Source organism: Ceratotherium simum, chromosome 4, assembly GCF_057802395.1.
Source record: "Ceratotherium simum simum isolate JZ-2026a chromosome 4, ASM5780239v1, whole genome shotgun sequence".
NCBI classification, from domain to species: domain Eukaryota; kingdom Metazoa; phylum Chordata; class Mammalia; order Perissodactyla; family Rhinocerotidae; genus Ceratotherium; species Ceratotherium simum.
Genome location: NC_141903.1, coordinates 77,283,369 through 77,304,216, shown reverse-complemented (window position 1 = coordinate 77,304,216; position 20,848 = coordinate 77,283,369). Strand labels below are relative to the sequence as shown.

The following is a 20,848-nucleotide window of genomic DNA, read 5'->3' as shown; positions in this document are numbered from 1 at the left end:
GTGAAAATAGCCCTCTAAAATGAAGATGGAATAAAGACATTTTCAGGCAGACAAAAGCTAAAAGAATTCATTTCCAATAAATCTGAACTTACAAGAAATACTAAAAAGAAGTTCTGCATGTTTAAGGGAAAGGGAAATGATATGAGAGAAATCCAGTTCTATAGAAAAGAATGAAGAACACCAGAAAGAGCAAATAAGTCATTAAATATAAAGGATCATTTTTAAAATCATTCCATTATACATATATGTGTTGTTAAGTCTCCTTAAAGACCACTGGCTGACTTTAAGTGAACATCATTCTAGATGTTTCTTTCTAGACACATCTTTCTAGGCCTACTACATGTGATTGGATGCCTAATTATAAATAAATTTTAAATATGTGACCATATTATGGTTGCTGTAATATACAAAATTTAATTTCAATTTACTTGCATTTGTCACAAGAAAAACTAAAATTGTTGAATTTCAAAAATGCTTTCACACCACAAAAGATATTCTAATCACTACAAGAGAGAAAAAAGATTTCTGTTAAATTAAGAAAAGAAATTATAAATACATTAAAGGGCTGGAATCACTGAGTTTTTGTTGTTGTTGTTTTGGTGAGGAAGATTAGCCCTAAGCTAACATCTGTTGCCAATCCTCCTCTTTTTGCTGAGGAAGGTTGGCCCTGGGCTGACATCCATGCCCATCTTCCTCTACTTTATATGTGGGACACCTGCCAAAGCATGGCTTGATAAGTGGTGTGTAGGTCCATGCTTGGAATCCAAACCCGCAAACCCCAGGCCACTGAAGTGGAGCATGCAAACTTAACCACTATACCGCCAAGCCAGCCCCTGGAATCACTGTTTTTTATCACCTAGGTATTTCAATTTTATAGTATTGATTGACTATATACTATAAAAGATGATAAAGTCATCAATACTCGGATCTCTTCCCATCCCCACTCTTCCCAACCTCAGGAATTTTTTTAGTTAATATTATGCTTTTTACATTGTCTAGATACTTACATTTACATTTGACTCTGTAACTATAATTCTCATAATTTTTTTCAATATTAGTCATGTTTCTAAAAACACAGGTCTTTTTACATGATCCTTTTGCCATCTTTACTACTGAATTTTGTTTTTTCACACAGGTCTTTTTACATGATTGTTTTGCCATCTTCACTACTGAATTCTGTTTCTTTACTCCAAATGGGCAATTCATCTCATTATTGGTTATATTTTATTATCATGTAGTTTGTTTGGTTTTTTTTTTTCCCCCTAAGAAGATCCATGGATGTTGCATTCCCAGCATTTTCTTTTATGTTTGACAATTTCAAATGCTATATTGGCTGGGTATAAAATTCTTGGACCACTTTTTTCCTCAGAACTTAATAGATATTGCTCCATTGTCTTTTAACACTGAAAGTTGATATGATGAAGTCTGAAGCCAGCCTAAAATTTACCACTTACTAAGAGATTGGCTTTTTTTCTGCTTGAATATTTTAAAATTCAAAACTTAATAAGGCTATGATTTGGTATTAGTAAATCCATATCAAAATTTTCCTGGTACAGGGTATTATTTTCAATCTGAAGATTTGGTTCTTTTTTTTCCTGGAAACTTTCCTTCTATTAATATTATATCTTTTTATTCATATTCAGTTACAATCTTTGGATTCCTTATTTCAAGGGTAGCAATTTCTAATGCTTGAGTATTTTTCTTACCTATTACGTTCTTTAATTCCTTTAATCTCTGGCTTTTTCATCTTAGTTCACTGGAATTTTATACTAGCAAAATCTCTCCTTTATTTTCAAATTCTCTAAGTCATGATATGCCTCATCCATAGTCAGTTCCAGCTGCCGAGAGCACAGTTGTCCATCAATTCTCATGGCATACAGTGAGATACATGGTGTCTGTAAGACCAGTTCCTGGGGCCAGCCCAGTGGCATGGTGGTTAAGTTCGCACACTCCACTTTGGTAGCCCGGGATTCACAAGTTCGGATCCCAGGCACGGACCTACAAACCACTCATCAAGCCATGCTGTGGCAGCATCCCACATACAAGAAATGGAGGAAAACTGGCAAAGATGTTAGCTTAGGGCCAATCTTCCTCACAGAAAGGAAAAAACGACCAATCCCTTATTGTCTGTAGATCTCTAGCTTTTTATTCCTCAAATATTTAAGTGCTGGCACCACTATAAAATTTACATTTTAATGTCTAGACTGATTCAATTCTTTGTGTTTTAATGGCAGGCTAAACACTATCACCTGCATATTTTTATCATATGTCATTGGTCAAAGCTCTTCGCCAGAATCTAAAATAAATATTAGAAATAGAGGCAGTGTGGAGTCAATATATCAGGTTGCTCAACACCATCAGCTCAGGATTGCTGAGAGCTCTGGCTGTATGGATGTGTTAATACTCACTGGTGAAGGACATAGTGTGAAGTCTGTCAACTCTGACTACAATTGGCTGTGAGTGTAGGATAGCATTCAGAACACGGAAAAAATAGTGAACTAATGTTTCACTTTATTTAGAGACAAATAAAATTAAAGGAGTGGGCCTGGGCAGCTGTTAAATAGGTTCACTTAATGCATTTGATAGTTGAACCACTTTTCTGTAACCTGAAGGAATTATGGGATGGGAGAGGCAGAGACAAAGAAGACTGCTGACTAAGACAACTTGCCTGCAGTTATGGTTTGAATACCTGGGTTTTACCCTCTTCTGAGGACCTTTTACAAGTCTTATCAAGGTTGACTGCTCCTAGTTGAGGGCTGTATCTTGGTCCTCACAGGGCACAGTCTCAGGTTCCAGATGAGTTCTCCAAACTGGTGTGAAGCCCTGAGACTTCACTTCCCCTAGACACAGGCAGCTTAATCAACTTCCTCTTTTACCCACTTCCCCTCTGCCACCACTTCTCGCTTAAATTTGTCAAATGGCAATGTTGATTCTTTCCCACCTCATATGGAACTGATAGAAATTAAGATAAGCAGCCAAAATCTCCTGTACTTATTTTGCTCCGTGATGATTTATTAATTCCTTTAGACCATTATGGTGTCATTTGTGTCTCGGTGAATGTTTGCTAATAAGGTTAAATTCCTGAACCAAAAGAAATACAAAATTGGCCAGAATGGGTATGGTCAATCCAGATAACAATCTAACCAAAGACTTTTGAAAGCATCTTTCATCATGGTAGTAGGAGATCCAACAAAATTATCAGAACAGCAATGCACAGAAAGAATTCCCCTCTCTGTAAGCCTTCAGTAGGTAAAGAATAGGAAGAACAGATGGTTTGTATATGCCCTGCTAATAAAACAGTTAACCTGTTATTTTGTAGGATATTGTTGTCTTTGTGAGCAGCTCGAGAGTGGGAGCCAAATGTCTTATCCTTGCATCTCAGGGCCTGGCGGTGCACATAGTGGGTGCTCAGCATATTGGAAGGAATCACTGCGATTCTGGATTCTTTCACAGACCAGCATACAAAGGAGAGCCTGAGATTTAACATTCAGTGTTTGGAATAAGGACTTGTTTTTACTCTGAGGTCAGAAACCTCCACAGCTGAGTACTTTGGATAATGAAGGTCCCTTTTCTATATTTGCCCAGCCAGGGCTGGATACAGGCAAATGTCATACAATCTGCATTTAAACATTCTTTTCTTTCCACTTTAATAGTGTTTATGTTTCCTGGCGCACATCTAAAAGATTCAAAGTATTTACTGTCCATGTAAATATGCTTTTAAGAAAAAAACATGCCGTTTTCACAGGCAAGTTATTTTCAGCAAGCGGTTCCTTTCCTGAAGCATAAAAGGGTAGATATAAAAACAAACAAGAGGGAATGTGCTGTTTTAACAAATGGGTCCTTAGAGATGGATTTGAAAGCCTGGTTTTTGTTTTCTGATCCAGCTTTTGCCCTATCACTTCGTAACAACACTTAGAGAAATCCTGAAATAAATCAGTGACATTCTCACAATTTTTAAGGCTGACAGTTTAATTTTTTTCCTGTTTTGTCTATTGCTGGGGCCAATATAATTAGGTCATACCCATTTTCTTGTACAAAAAAAATTTTGGATGTGTATGTGTGTTTCCAGGAAGATTTGTTTCTGCTAATGTTCACAGCATCATCTGCACGTGAAACTAATTCGCTTTACCCTACGTAATTTAAAATATTAGTGTTGTTTCCAGAAAAATAAAATAACCCTAATTCAAAAGGAAATAAATGTTTCTGTTAGTTATTTTATGTCATGGTTAGAGTAATTATATTTAAAAATACTTTTAGAGAATAAACCACTGATTTTAAAACATATTTGTTAATTATATAGACTGGATGCCAACTCAGAAGGGGTCACTCCAGCAGAAAGGGGAGAAAGACCCAATTTATAACAGTATTCCAGAAATGGCCACAGAGATCAAATACTAGCATGCCTACCTTGCACACTGTCCCCTAATTTCATTTTATTTTAAAAGTTGGTTGTAATTCTTATGCCCTGAGTATTTGCCAATAGACTTTTTACTATTTATACCAGCAGATATAAGTTTCAAGCCCACAAGTATATTATTTGCTTTATTGCTTCCACACTCCTAGAAATGTTAGGAACCATGGGAGAATGCGAACTTCACAAAATGAAGATACTTAATCTGTGTTTTATGAAAAATCTTGACATTGACTCCTTTTCTTCCTTAATAAGCTGAGTGTCTTGCTTTCATTTTTGTGAATTAATACAAGAATTTTAGTAACTGAGGAGATTCTTATTTGCTTCCAGGACTTAAACACCAGGATTAACGGACACAAAAGGCACAATTTAACATATTTTATTGGCTGAGTATAAAGGTCAAAATTACCAAGCTTTATAGAAGCACCATTAGAAGTATACAGTAGACCCCTTGTAGACATCATGAAGGAAAGCCAGTGTAGGCAATGTCTGGAACACAAATACAAAATTTGAGTTGCTATCTGTGACGGAAGCAGAGCAATTGTCAAGAGTTTGACTAGGTTGCAAAAGAATTTAAAGGGCCAGCAGATCTTTAAGAATGCACAATATCGCTTTGTTGTTGTTTTGTAACATTTAGGAGAAGCAAGGCATGCTAAATATTAAGCAATCCACAGAATTCCTCTGAGTCCCTACCCGGTGATTCTATTTCCAAATGCGATAAGTAGGTGAGATCTATAAACAAAATCAGAAAGCTTAATTAGTGCTGCCCTTCCGGAAGTCTACAAGGTGGTGGGAGCATTAGTACCTCTCCTCAACCATTTTGCTAAGGAAAAAATGAGAATAAGTGAGATAGATGGGAAAAGATAGTAATTTTTTGGAAAGCAAAAGGTTTGCTTTCTAAAACAAAATGTACACAGCTAATCATATACTTCTGCAATTCTGTTTTCATATATTAGTAGAACTAGATTTTGGAGTTACTTCTGTTTTAACCAAGAAAAAAATGATTTGTTAGTGAGAGGGCAGTTTTCCTAAATGGCATTGAATAACTTTTTCATGACATTCAGAAATTTACAGGGGCCTCTTGCTAGACTTCTAGGATGTTCTGTGATTCCCAGCTTTGGGTAGAATTTGGAGAACACTTGCAGAAAATCAACTCTGCTTACAACCATGTGTATTCTTCAGCTGTGGTAGCAAGACTTCCTGTAACATGCTAGTGTTCTTTTCTTTTGCAGGGACTCTATGTTTTTGTGGTTTATTTCATTCTACACAACCAGACGTGTTGCCCTATGAAGGCCAGTTACACAGTGGAAATGAGTGGGCACCCAGGACCCAGCACAGCCTTCTTCACACCCGGGAGTGGAATGCCTCCTGCTGGAGGAGAAATCAGCAAGTCCACCCAGAATCTTATCAGTGCTATGGAGGAGGTGCCTGCCCTTGCCCTTTCTCTGTCTCTTTCTCTCTCTGTCTTTCATATACAGCCTTTCCATCTCATAAAGAGTACCAGTTAAGTGATGCTACATGACTTTTAAATCCTTTTCCTACTGACATCCTCTGATCTGTGGTGTTGGATTTGCTTGCTGTGTATCATGCCTGTTATCTAATTCTTTTTCTTCCCTGCCCTGTGAGCTATACTAACCAGCAGTTTGTACTGGGAAGTCAGACAGAGCATAACTTATCATCTCTTTCTTCAAGATCTATCTTATTTGACACGGCAGTGACTGAATCTGCTTCAAAAAAGTTTTCTTAAATACTGTTCTTCCTAAAAATACTTTCTCAGCCCTCTTCCTTCACCCATCCCAACTCACTACTTCCATCCCAACAAACACTCCATGAAAAGAAGGTAGGTCAAAACTCTTTTTAATTTAAATACCAGAAAATATTTAGAACAAAGGCTTGGAAGAGTGCTATAGCAGCTCCACTAGAAGATCTATCCAGATGTACCTCCCGCTACTCCCTGCATTCTCTCCACATCATTTTGGTTTCCTGTGTCTAAATCACATTGCCACCAACCTGTCAGTAATGTCACCCATAGCGCTGGGACCACCCAAAACACACCCTGACAATTTCTGCAGTGCCTGCCTACCATTCCTTACATAGCCCATATTGCCCTTGCTGTACTAAAGAGCCCAGAGGAACAGTGTTGGTGTTTGCATCCTGAAAAAGGCAAGAAATCGAAGTGCATGTGTCTAAAAAGGAAACAGTTTATGGATAGGTAAGTAGGTAGGCAGACAGATATAGATAGTCTACCTGCTCAGTGATATTTTTTGTCTTCCATGTTAGTGTAGAAAGTAATTTTATTCATGTCAGGTTAAAATTAAGGTAAGTGATCACAAATCAAGTATAATACTTAAAAATTGAGATGTCTTTAGTACCCTTAAATATTTAGAAATCTAGTACCATTTCTATATCCCCCAAATTCTTAAAATTGAATTATTTTCACATCATAGTTGATACCAGTAGAAACAGATATTTTTAGGATCAGCAATTCAGAGTGAATCTTAAAAACAAATTTTTTTGTTGTTTTTTTTTTTGATTTGTTATCCATTCTAGCATTTGTCTAGATCTGAACCATACAATATGATAGCCATTAGTTGTGTGTGGCTATTTAAATTTAAACTAACTAAAATTAAATAACATGTAAAAATTCAGTTCATCAATCACCCTGGGCACGTTCAAGTGCTCAATAGCCATATGTGTCTGGTAGCTACCGTAATGGAGAACGCAGGTATAAAATATTGGTATTACCACGTAAAGTTCTATTGAACAGTACTGGTCCAGAGGTTCAACTTCTTAGTGAAATTGTTTAAGGTTTCATCTTCTCTCAAATTTATTTCTGCAGTCCTCAGGTCACTTTTCTCAGTAGGAGTCATCCCTGTAGTCTCTCAGAAAACCTTATATTGAGAGGCAGCAGCTGTGACAGTTCAATTCCTGGGCCTGAGCCACTACTTGAATGCTCATTTGGAGTGTTGCACAATGGCATATTCCAAAGTGTGCTCTGCATTCCTCAGAGGCTTAGAATTGGCCTTGATCCAGCTGTCAATGAGGGACTGTCAGAGACATTCTAGAAAGCCACGCAGAGAAGGGAAAGCATTAGGAAAGGAGGGATTAAGTGGTTGTTTACCAGTAACCAAGAGGGAAGTGAAGATATTTAATCATTTCAGGACAGGGGTATCTTTTTAATCATTTAATCACAAAAAGGAGTTTAGAATGCTATCAAAGAACTTTTCTTTTTCAATTCAGTATGTCCTTATAGATAGCTACTCTATTTAAAATTCTGTGTTGTGTCTTAGAATAAAGATTAGGAGGATTCTTCTCCAGTTCTTATATTTTTAACAGTTTTCTTTGCACATATCCTGCAAAAAAATAAAATGTATTGATTGGGTCAAAAAAATAGTTTTCTTTCCCCACACATGACAGCCTAGAAATCTACAAGTAATTCTAACAAAGAAATTGTTTAGAATCACTAAATTAGATTGTCTTATGGAAAGACATACTTTTCTAAGGAACAAAGGTAAAATTCAAGGTCTTAATTCGAACTCTTTCAACTTAGTCTTTGCAATGAGATGTGGAGATAAATTATTCAGATAGATTTTGGAGTAAATATGTACATATTCGTATTATGGTTTCCTTTTCTCCCCACCCCAACCCAAAAAGGTACCATCTGAGTGGGAGAGAGCATCCTTCCAACAAGCCAGTCAGGCCAGCCCTGACTTAAAGCCAAGTCCACAAAGTGGCGCCACATTCCCTTCTTCTGGAGGATATGGCCAAGGGTCACTAATAGCGGATGAGGAGTCCCAGGAGTTTGATGACTTGATATTTGCATTAAAAACTGGTATGTATGAACCCACAAACCACATTAGAAGTAGGCACTCTTGCTATGCTACAATTTATGTCTTCTTCCCATGAAGTTGCAGAAGACATACAATCAGTCACCCTTAGCACATCCTGATTCTCATGACCCACTCCTAATCCCAGCCAAACTCAGGATATTTTGTTCTTGGCACCAAATATAACACAACCTAAAAATAATTTACAATTTGCTTTTAATAAAAAGGCTTACTCTAACTAAATGTAAATATCTCTGTCCTGGAATCTTGCTAGAACACCAAGATAGTACTGAGACAGCTTCAGTGTTGTAAGACAATCTGGTAGGGATCTCACTGAGAGTTTTGCCTCTGACCTGCCAAAGAGACCGTCTGGAGTATCTTTGAAGCAGAAACTTTCAAAGGCACCATAATGGGCCTCATATAGTTCTATAGTTTTCGAAGTACCATCACATACAGTATTTCTTTGGCTCTTCTATATGTTCAGCCACTCAACCTGTGACCCCAATGGATAATTGTTTTCAAATCAAATATGCAGTTTTCTTCTTTTATTTTTTTCCTCAGAAAAATGTTGAACAGTCACTGTTATAAAAATTTCAGTGAACTTTTCATTTCTAGATGTACAGACAAGCAAGAAAATGTGTCCATGCTCAGATGAACCTATTGAAATAATTATTCAAAAGTGCATTTTTTGGGCCGGCCGGTGGCACAGCGGTTAACTGCACGTGCTCCGCTTCAGCAGCCTGGGGTTCACAGGTTCAGATCCCGGGCACACACCAACACACCGCTTGTCCAGCCATGCTGTGGCGGCGTCCCATATAAAGTAGAGGAAGATGGGCACGGATGTTAGCCCAAGGCCAATCTTTCTCAGCAAAAACAGAAGGATTGGCAACGGATGTTAGCTCGGGGCTGATCTTCCTCACACACACAAAAAAAGTGCCTTTTTCTATATTTATCTGTATATTCAGAATAGTGCTTTGCACTTGCTAAACCTTTTGTAGATGTTGAAAAATGAATGAATGAGTGAATGAATGAATTAAAAAAATGAAACTTAGAGTTTCCTTGGAGGAATAGACATTCACACAAACATGACATAAGGAAGAGTAAAATAAGTAGTGGAAGGAGTTATTAATTATTGAGGAAATCAAGGAAATAAAAAATAAAAAAAACCTTCTCAACAGATTCTTGAAAAATGTGTAGGTTTTACATAGGTAATGAGTGGAGGAAAGGCATCACAGACTGAGAAAACAGAATTAGCCAAAGCCCCGGGCTAAGCGGTCATGGCTGCTTGGGGAGGAGGAAGTACTGCAGTGTGGCTAGGGTGGAGGTGAGTGGAGCCAGGCAGTGGGAGAAAGGCCTGGAAGGTGGTTAATAATTTACTGTAGTTCCCAACTGGGTTTCAGCGACCACCCTCTTGGACGTATTCGTAGTTATCCTCACTGGGAGGCCCCGCTGACTGAATATGTTTGGGAAACTGCAGAGATTCACAGTTCACATTAGCGTTTTAGCAGCTTTAAAAAGTCCTGCAGTAAAGAAACCCACTTCACTTAATTTAACCTGGTGTTTCCGGAACACATTTTGTGATAGATTATTTTGGGGGAGCAGATCACTTACTGATATTTTGCATAGTATTAAAATGCTGTTCAGATGCCATACTAAGGAGTGGGATTTTTATAGAACCTAGTGAGCCATGGAGGTTTTTGAGGAGGGGAATGGCGTGTTCTGAGTTTCTGGTTTCTGAGACGAAATAACTCTTATGAAAGTACGAAGAATAAATTTAGAAGCAAAATCAGAAAGGCTAGGAGGTTATTACAATTGTTCAAGGGAATGAGATTCAGGCCCCAGATTGGGGAAGTGGAAATGAAAAAGAGGAGATGAATACAGAGGAACGCTGAGGGGACACTGAGAAGACAGTCGGCGAGGCTCCTGCTTTTCACCTGGTTACTGAGGAATTGGTTACAAAGCATTGTTCATTTATTTCTTTGCAGGGGGTTACTGATGAGTTCAGAGTTGGACATATTGAACATTAGGCCTGGTAGCTCTTAAATATTCAGGTTTGAAGAATCTTAGACAAGGGATCGGGATTGGAGGTATTGATTTGAAATCCATCAGTGCAGAGATGATATTTGTAGCTAGGGGAATAAATAAGTTTGATCTGGGAGAGTGGAAGGAAAGAGATGAGAAGAAAAGAGGTAAAGAAGGGGAGGGAAAGGGAGGAAGGGAAAACAAGAGCAGGAAAACAAGAAGAGCATCCCAGATAATATCTACATTGAAAGACTGAACAGAAGAGTGTCCCACAGAGGACACTGTAGCATGAAAAAGAACTAAAGAGAGAAGAGAGTTTCACGAAGGAGAGAATGAACAACTGCATAAAATGCTCGTTAGCGTTAGCACTAAAAAGGGGCCTTCAGATTACAAGTAATTCTCGGGAAAGATTGTGTCCCCAGCACTACAAAATGGTCAGTTGTTGATGTTATGACACTGGAAACATAAAATGAATTCTTACAGCATAATTAAATTAGATGTGGGTCCTATATATATCACAAGTATTAAATGCATTCAGTTCAGGAATGTATGGAATGACTTGCTTACTTATAGATTGAGTTTAGCATTCCTCAGAGTTCACTAAACTCGTTAGGAAATAAATACTGAAAAAGACCAAAATAACAGTCTCTAACATTGGTCCTCCCTATTTTTAGAAAAGGTACTATAATAATCAAGCACCACCCCCTAGACATTTTCCATCATAGAATATGGTCAAATCAAAGGAGCAGTCCAGGGCCGGCCCTGTGGCTTGGTGGTTAAGTGCGCGCGCTGCAATGCTGGTGGCCTGGGTTCGGATCCCGGGTGCGCATAGAGGCACCACTTCTCCGTCCATCCTGAGGCCGAGTCCCACATACAGCAACTAGAAGGATGTGCAGCTATGACATACAACTATCTACTGGGGCTTTGGGGGGAAAAAATTAAATAAATAAAATCTTCAAAGGAGCAGTCCACATGCCACTCCATCTGCAGCAGAATTGACAATTGACACATAAGCCAGATTTGTTCCAACAGGGTGTTTTGTTTGACCTTCTTAGCATTTTAACATTTTTTTTTAACAAAAATTTAAAAATTTAGAGATATCCCGTAAAAATCCAGAATTTCTAAAAAAAAAAAAAAAAATCTACAGCACTGCTTGGTTGGAGTGGAGCCATGGCTGCCCCTTTAGACAGAACACTCTTCAGTTTATCCAGTGCTCACCAGACCTGTGTAACTGGTTTGTGCTGGTCTCCCTGGCCTCTGTGACACATGAGTTTGCAAACCTTGACCTGTCTCAGGTCCACCTTAATTGTGGGCCACTCCAAACCAAGTACTGGGAACAGTGGGTCACCCACGTCTTTTTTGTTTGAATCCTTAAACAACTTTGAAAAGCTATGTAACCCTTTGCATATATTTGAATAAACAACTAAAGATTTTCATCATAAGTTTAAATTGTATCAAATAATGTAATATCCACTGCATTATAAATTTCAGTGTTTTAAAATAAAAATTTTACATTATTCTTTTAAACTAATTCAAAGGAGCCTAAATACCATAGCAATTTGGTACTCACTGTTATTCATTTCATTTAAGAAATATATGAGCAGGCTTTTCTTTTACATCTGGAAATTTTACATCATTCTATTTTCTCCTTGAGCTTGTATTTCCATTCCACTCCCACCATAGAATTTTATCCTAGTGTAATATATTTTATGCTTGAAATTCATTTTACCTTCACCTGCTCATACTTCTCTCCAACAAAACATGTATGTAAATTAAACAAATTTCTTCTGTGACCATAAGACTATAAGTGTCAAAAATTTCCTTTGTATTGTTATCATTACAATTATTATTAGCCTACAGTTGAATAAATCAACATTGATAACAGAAACTAAATGTTTTGATAAATAATTATCAAAAAAAATCTCATCAGAAGAGTGCATATGCAAGTTAAAGATCTTGGAATATATTTCCTTAAAGCTGTCCTTCCCACACCACCTTGTACCCTTTGAAAAGGCTTCATGTACCGTGAGTTAAAGAAATCCTAATTCGGAGCTCCTGCTTCAGATGCTTTATAAAGGACTTGAGAAGCACTGACCTGGAGCATCATGTAGCGTTAGATGATGAGATGGGGCAGCCAGCTCCCAGATTTACCACTGACTTCAGCCAAATTATTTAACCATACCTTCTCATCTATATTAAATGGGCTACCAAACTCCTATTTTCCTTTTCACCTCAAAAATCCTACATCAAGAAGATTTTCTTTTTTTTTTCATCAAGAGTGGCCCTGAGCTAACATCTGTTGCCAATCTTCCTCTTTTTCTTTTTTTTTCCTCCCCTAAGCCCCAGTACATAGTCATATATCCTAGTTGTAGGTCCTTCTAGTTCTTCCACGTGGGATGCTGCCACAGCATGGCTTGATGAGCAGTGAGCAGGTCTCTTCCCAGGATCCGAACCCGCGAACCCCAGGCTGCCAAAGCAGAACACGCGAACTTAACCGCTCCGCCACTGGGCCGTCCCCAAGAAGAGTTTCTTATTCTCAGTAATTTCTATAGTGCACCTGAGAATTTTCCCCTTGAGTGTATATATAACATCCAGCCACAGATATCTCCCTGTGTTCCAGGCTTTCTGGCAGGCCCTGCACCACTTCTTAGATCTACAACTGACCTGGAAACACTGGTAATTTAAGAAAAAAGTGGGGGGCCGGCCCCGTGGCTTAGCGGTTAAGTGCGCATGCTCTGCTGCTGGCGGCCCGGGTTCGGATCCCAGGCGCGCACCAACGCACCGCTTCTCCGGCCATGCTGAGGCTGCGTCCCACATACAGCAACTAGAAGGATGTGCAACTATGACATACAACTACCTACTGGGGCTTTGGGGTAAAAATAAATAAATAAATAAATAAAATTATAGAAAAAAAAAGAAAAAAGTGGGCCTTTGGCATTCAATAGCCCTTCTTTTTAACATTCTTCTTTCTTAGTTTTAGGATCATTCATAATAAAGCATTCTATAAACACAGGTGGAAGGTAAAAGCATTTTCTGTGGTTTTTATATTTTAATAGAAAACTCTTAAAGACCACCTTCAAGATGAAAAAAAAATGCATCCTTAATTGTGGGACTTAGGTGCTGTGATAGGACAAGGTGAGGAGAGATTTGTTTGTCTTTCTCGAATTGCACCACCTATGCATCAGTTTTGTCCTATGTACTTCCCTTTCTCTAAGTCCTGCACTAAAATATGTGTCAGAGAGTATATAGCAGCCAGGACAGAGGTTAATAAGTCACACATGAGCAGGTTGGTCGCAAGAGCAGGAAGCATGATCCATCCAAGCACAAATTCCACATAGAAGCAGGAAAGGTTGGCCAGATGAATGTGTTGAAATAAGAATGAGTGCTAGTCCTCGGCCAAGGCATATGTTCCACAAGGCTAGGATTCATCTCAGTAACCCTGGATATATAACAATGCTGGGTACCCCAGTTGATGCTTTATATAGGATGGATGGATGGATGGGTGGCTTGATGAATAGGTTTCAGGAAGGGGGACTAAGTGGGCCTTTCTTTTTTTTTTTTTTTTTTTTATTTTATTTATTCATTTTTTTCCCCCCAAAGCCCCAGTAGATAGTTGTATGTCATAGGTTCACATCCTTCTAGTTGCTGTACGTGGGACTCGGCCTCGGGTTGGACGGAGAAGTGGTGCCTTGGGGCGTGCCCGGGATCCGAACCCGGGCCGCCAGCATCAGAGCGTGCGCACTTAACCGCTAAGCCACGGAGCCGGCCCCTAAGTGGGCCTTTCAATAGCCATTAATACCATTTCCTATGCCCTTTTTAAAATTATTTTTTATTTGTTTTATTTTTATTTATTTATTTAATTTTATCAAGGTAACATTGGTTTATAACATTGTATAAATTTCAGATGTAGACCATTATATTTCAACTTCTGTGTAGACTATATCATGTTCACCACCAAAAGTCTAGTTGGCATCCGTCACCGTTCGCGTGTGCCCCTTGACCCCTTTCGCTCTCCCCCCACCTCTCTTCCCCTCTGGTAACCACCAATCTGTTCTCTGTATCTATATGTTTGTTTATTTGTTTATCTTACACATCCTATGCCCTTTTAATCTCTCTCAGAATTCATCATCTTTCAATCTGGAATAATTTTGAGATATTCAAACACTTACTAAAATACTTATATTAACTCAATAGGTAGAATGCCTTTATTTGGATGCAGGAAAGGGAATTTAATGTCAGAATGCCATTGCTCCAAAGGGCAAGCAGGAAACGTGGCACTCTTTTTAGCTAAGATAGTCTCTTTCTAATTACATTAAGATCAACTGTGGGAAAGACTAGACCTCTACGAGGGAAAACCCAGTAGCCAGTTTCTGAATTGGAAAACACCATTACTTCTTTACAAGCATTTACAAATGTGTCAGCAGGCTTCAGGTTCCCATTTAACAGCTACAATTGAATTCCAAAGTGAAGAAGACAGTGTTTTTGAGGCCAGTGTGCTAGTGTACACTTTTTTGTATATTTCAAAATAACCCACCAAGGCAAGTATATTTAAATAGTTTAGTATAAAACAGAAGCCCTGGCCTCAAAGCCAGTCATGGACTTCTTTTTCTATCTAAATTTTAACCATATTGAATTCTTAAAAAAAAAAAAAAACACTATTGACCTTTTTAATTTTTTTAAATAAATTATTTGTCTTTCTATGAGAAATCCACATTTCACTCTAAAAAGAGGACATAATATTCTTCAATTAGTTGTTCTTCAAGTATATCAGCCTTTCCACAAGCAAATGAGACACTTAGTTCTAGACTAGTGGTGTCCTGATTATTATTAGTTTTTTAAATATAACTTTCTAATGTATCATCAGTGTCCCCAACCAGGACTTTAGGAGAATGAGAACAGTCACCATGGGACAGCCTCCATTTTAGGGAAGAGGAGAAGGTACTGAGCTAACTGAAACAGAGACTCAGTCTACACAAAGGGTGAGGGTAGGATGGAAGGGCATGTACTCTAGTTACATTCCTAACAAGAAGTGTCTTGAGCACTGGCATTTTTATGTTTATCCAAAGCTGACAAGATTCTAGAATATGTCAACCTTAGAGCATACTAGGCTTAGAAACAGGGTCTTTCTTCACAGGGGGCTTCTCCCAGAGAGATTGCAGTAGTCCCTCCTTTTCGGAGGTTTTGCTTTCCACAGTTTCAGTTACCTATGCTCAACCATAGTCTGAAAATGTTAAATGGAAAATTCCAGAAATAAACAAAGTCATAAGTTTTAAATTGTGTGGTTCTGAGTAGCGTAATGAAATCTCATGCCATCATGCTCCATCCCTCCCAGGATGTGAATCATCCCTTTGTCCAGCAGATCCAGGCTGTATACGCTACCCACCCATCACTTAGTAGCTGTCTGGGTTATCAGATGGACTATCACAGTGTCTCAGTGCTTGTGTTCAACTAACCCTTATTTTACTTAATAGTGGCCCCAAAGCACAAGAGTAGTGATGCTGGCAATTTGGACATGCCAAATAGAAGCCGTAAAGTGCTTCCTTTAAGTGAAAAGATGAAAGTTCTTGACTTAATAAGGAAAGGAAAAAAATCATATGTTGAGGTTGCTAAGATCCATGGCAACTTTTATTACAGTATATTGTTATAATTGTCGTATTTTATTATTATTTATTGTTGTTATTCTCTTTCTGTGCCTAACATAAATTAAACTTTATCATGGGTATGTATGTATGGGAAAAAGCATAGTATATATAGGGTTCGGTACTATCCATGGTTTCAGGCATCCACTGGATCTTGGACCATATCTATCCCCCAGGATAAAGGGGGACTACTGTATTCTGACTTCCCATTATCTGTAGTCCTTTAGCTTCCTGGTTTACCTCAGGCCAATGACACAACTGTCACCATAAACATTTCCCTATTGGAAACCTTTAAATGATTTCTTTTTCAATCAGAAGAAAATAAATAACAAGTCCTTGAAAACATTTAGAATCAAAGCCCAAATACTCAAACTTCTCAAAGACCTCAACTTCTCTTTCAGAGATATCACATAAAACCACAATGACTTATTTAACTTCAGAAACTTCTGCAGCCCAGTGTACTACACAAAGTCAGATGAGCATCAAAGTGGAAGACTGAAATTTGGAAAGATTTTGATTTTTCTTTTTCCTCAGAAAAGTATTGAAGGAGTATGACCTTCATATCATTGTCATATTTTAAAAGGCCCTAGAAAATAAGAATGGGCCTTGGGGTCAGAGAGCCCTGTGTTGGAATCTAGTTCTGCAGTCTGCTCTCTGTGTGACTTTCAGCAAGGGACTCAACCTTTCTGTTTCCTTGTTTATCAAATAAGGGTTATTATAATTAGCTTGTAAGTTTTAATGGGGTTTAGAGGTTATCTGTGTAGAGAATCTCTCATGGTGTCTGGCAGAGTTTAAGTTCAATACATGGTATGAATGACTTGTTGGTTCAAATTATTGTTATGCCTAAAAACAGTTTTAAATGCTTATAATATATTCTTTAATACCTGGGTGTTCACTGCACCATGACTAGTGAGTGAGGTAGGAATTGGGGGGTGAGATGGGTAGGGGCTTGAAGATGTGCCAAGGAGTTTGAAGTTTATTCTATAGACAAAGTTGAATACTCGAAACCTGGGGGACAAGGAAGTAACAGGATTAGAGCTGCCACCACAAGAGGCAGTATGGTGTAGAAGAAAACACCCTACATTTGGGGTCGGAAGGCCAATTGAATATCTTCATTCTGTGAAGATATCCCTGCTATGTGATGTGGGCAAGTCAATGAACACCTCTGATCCCTATTCAGTCCCTGCATCAGTAGAACAAGACTAATAATCACCCCTTCCCTAACTAAAGCATGTTGAAATGTTGAGGAAAGGAGAGCCACTAGATTAGTGTAAATCGTTATTTCTAGTTCCTTTGACATTGCCTGTTCTGTCTACCAAAGGGGAGAGCAACTATTATCACAGTTACTGGATTTTTCTTGAATTTTTGGCTTAAAATTTAAGCACAAAAATACCTTTCAGAAAATCAGGATACTCACTGCAAAATACCCTCCTGGACCATTTAATGAATTACAAAGAGATGAAGGGCCTAGGCTGTACTCCCTGTCTGCCATGTTACTACTGTTTGCAGTATGTGCCCTTTCTGAGTCTCACTGAGGGATTTGAGTATCATATGCATTTATTTCCACTGGGCAGAAATTGAGGAGGAAGATGAGGTGGGTCATGTAGAGGTGGTGATTCAAGGGGAGGCTGTAACTACAACTTGCTGACATCTCACAGGGCTCTGGGCTACTCAACAAGCTGGTGACACCCGTTCACAGTATAGCTGCACCCATGTTACACCTCGCAGCCCAGTTTGCTCTGTCCCTCACAGTCTGCCCAGCAGGCTTTCAGTGCAGAAATTCTTTCTAGTGTGCTTTATCTCTGTGGTGGGCAAACACACATTCCTAGTGGGATTTAGAGCACGCTGACATGGAACCAGTGGGAGTTGGTGCTAGTTCATTCATTAAGCCCCACTCTGCCCTGATGCTACCATGGAGTCCTCTCTGTTTCTCTGTAGTTGATCTCATATTGGGCAACTTTGTTACTTAGTTCTTTAGTTCCTCCTCACCCAGATCAAGCTGCTACAGGCCTCAGGGCCTCAGTAATCTTCTCCTTATAGAATGGCCAATGTCTTACCAATCCACTGAAGTTTTTCCAAGGGGGACAGTTCTCCTGCTTCTCTGGCAGAGAAGCCTGGGCCCTTTGTCCTTCTAAGGCGTGGTGGCAGACTCAAATGTTAGCTTCAGGGGCCAGGCAAATACTGTTACTGATTCAAGAGGGCTGGATGAAAACAATGGCAGACAATGGCAAATCATCCAAATCAGGGCAATTTGAGAGGGTAAAGGGGATCTGATTAACATTTTTCAGGTGTAAACTAGGACTTTTCTTTTCAAATATTACATCCTCCATCTCCCTGTTTTGAAGGAATGGTGAAAGAAGTATTTGTGAAAGGGTGTGGAAATGAGCCTTGATGGATGGGAAGAAAGATGCTCAGGCTGGAATTAACACGGCGCATGCAGGACCAGTCAAGAGACTTAATCACTTTGAGAAAGCTCTACAATGACAAAGGTTGAAATATGTCTGTTTGGTAGGGAAGAGCCAGATTAGGAAGTGTCTTGAAATCAGAGGTTTGAATGCAGAGGGTTCCAGACTTGATGCAATTGGCAATAGGAACTAATGTTTGTTCTTGAGAAGGAGAGGGCAGTGGAGTGCAGAATGGATCAGAGGAACAGAACAGGTGATAGAGGTGGAAGAGGCATTTTCAAGAAGTCAAATGCAGAGCATAGTTTATTAATACATTCAACAAACATATACTGAACTCCCCCAGTGTGCGGGGTGCCCTATGAGCCAGGAGATATAAAGATACGAAGGACATAATCCAATGGGGGAGTCAGAAATTTTAAAAAAGAATCATCATGTTTCCATGGGTAGCAGAGGTGACACCTGAGTTGATATTTATAGGAAGGATGGAGGCAGCAGATTAAAGAGTTGGGAAATGAGAAGGCATCCCAGGCAGAAGATCCAGCATAAAAATGTGTGAAAAGGGAGTAACTTTTTCTCTAGTGAGACATTAGGCTAGAGAGCAGGCAAGGGGCAGACGGATCATGTGGGCTTTGAAGCAGAGCTGAAGACAAGGCCTCCAGTGGTCAGACAGCAGGAGGAGATTCAAGAGAAAGCAGAAGAGGTCTGGAAAGAGCCAGCAGATCAGAGGATGAGATGAGCAAGTACAGTGTCACAGAAGCAAAGGGAGGAAGTGGGGTTTCAACAGCAGCCTTTAAGAGAAAGAGGGTGAGAAGGACAGAGACCAGAAGAGGGAGGATTTGGCTAGAACAAGGTCAGTAGTGGGCTCCTAATGCCATCTCCAAATAGGTTAGGACAAAGCTAATTCACCGTCTTCCTACATCTACCAACTCTGCAGAATCACCTTCCCTACGTCTCAGACAGAAAGGGAAGTCTCAGCTCCCCAGCAACTGGGTTTTCACTTTCCTTCCTGTTCACAGAGTGTAGTGCCCAGCAGAGGGGGAGGAGCTGGGCGCTGTAATCTCTGGTGATTCAAACCAGCAGCACGCCCTGTGACCACATCCCCATTCTGTGTGTTTGTGTGTGTGTGAGAGAGAAAGAGAGACAGCACAAGAGCTGATGTGTTCCTCTGCGTATTAGAGAAGAAAAGAACAAGGTGTTACTCTAGCATAGTGTTAAGTTTTCTGAATTATGCTGAGTTGTGAAAAAAGTAGTGAATAGTGGCACTTCCTCAAAACAGCAATTCTGGGTGCTATCTGTCATTAACAGCTAGCTTTGTGGGATCCTTGTGTGAATCTGTTTTGGCACTGTGTTACGTAACTAGTTTTATCTTGGGATCAGATCTGAGTCATTCAGAGCGACTATCTTCCGGGCGCTGACATGACACCAGGTGTTGTCAACGCGAGCCTTTCTTCTCAGATCACTGCCCACGCTGAGTCTCACCTGAAGGGCCTACCATAGTCAGTACACGTGGGGTTGGAGGTTCTGCGTTTTCTAGCAGCAGATCCTACACCCCTGCTGAAAAATTCTAATAACCTGCCTGACTTTTTAATATTAATAAGCCCCGAGTTGAGAAATGCTGTTCTTGGGAGTAAGTTACACCTGTTCAACTATGTGGAAACAGAAAAAAAAAGATGGAGAACCCAAACTATATCTTCAGAAATTAATTTTTATTTATAAAAACCACCAAAAGAAATTTAAAATATAGTTTTATAATTAAGTATTAATTAATAACATATATTCTAAATGCATAGCTCACTTTCTGCTAATATAATAAAAATAAACATGTGTTGGCTTAATGTAACTTCACCTTCAATTCACTGCACTAATAGTTGGGAGTTTTCTGTTTATTCTTTTTCTATTGCAGGTGCTGGTCTCAGTGTCAGTGATAATGAATCTGGTCAAGGCAGCCAGGAGGGAGGCACCTTGACTGACTCCCAGATCGTAGAACTCAGAAGGATACCCATCGCCGACACCCACCTCTAGCGCCTCAGTAACCATTAGAATGAGGATACTTTCAATTTGTGTTGGCTTTGTGCTAAAACTCTATAAGTGTATGCAGCCGTATAATAGGAATCTGTGAATTGTCCTGGATGGTTAACCCAGTGATTGTTGTGTTTGGAATATAAATTACTTACCTTTGTGCAACCTGAAAAGTCACTGCTATAATGAAAGACTGAATCGATTTATATCAGTTAATAGGATGTACATATTCTAAGAACATTAGTTGTTTTTTAATCATCCTACAGGGCTAACATTGTTGAATAAAAGTAATAACAATCAATAAAAACAATAGAATCCATTTGGCATCACCCTGGCTCATTATTGACGAGGAAATGTTGTGGATGAGCAAAGAAACAAACTCTATCTCTAGATGACGTCAAGCACCCTGTTCCTTCCAGCACCGGTGCAGGTGATCCAGATTCGAGACTTCACAGCATCCAGAAGACTTTCATTCCTAAAAACCATAAAATATATTGTCTGATGATGATTCTGCACGTAAGTGTT

General features: G+C 39.2%; 1 protein-coding gene across 6 annotated transcripts in view; it reads left to right on the top strand.

Moving 5' to 3' along the window:
- The window catches only part of ADGRV1 (adhesion G protein-coupled receptor V1), a 519,382-nt gene extending 498,740 nt beyond the window's left edge, over positions 1 to 20,642 (top strand). For 4 of the 6 annotated variants that reach the window (XM_087430056.1, XM_087430059.1, XM_087430055.1 and 1 more), the window contains 3 exons: positions 5,644 to 5,835; positions 8,066 to 8,243; positions 20,208 to 20,642. In XM_087430056.1, the coding sequence (XP_087286182.1) occupies positions 5,644 to 5,835; positions 8,066 to 8,243; positions 20,208 to 20,326 (489 nt within the window). In that variant the 3' untranslated portion in view covers positions 20,327 to 20,642. Of the gene's footprint in view, positions 1 to 5,643; positions 6,624 to 8,065; positions 8,244 to 20,207 lie in introns of those variants that run through there. The other 2 variants (XR_015552022.1, XR_015552021.1) reach the window with 2 other exon arrangements.
- The last annotated feature ends 206 nt before the right edge of the window (positions 20,643 to 20,848 follow it).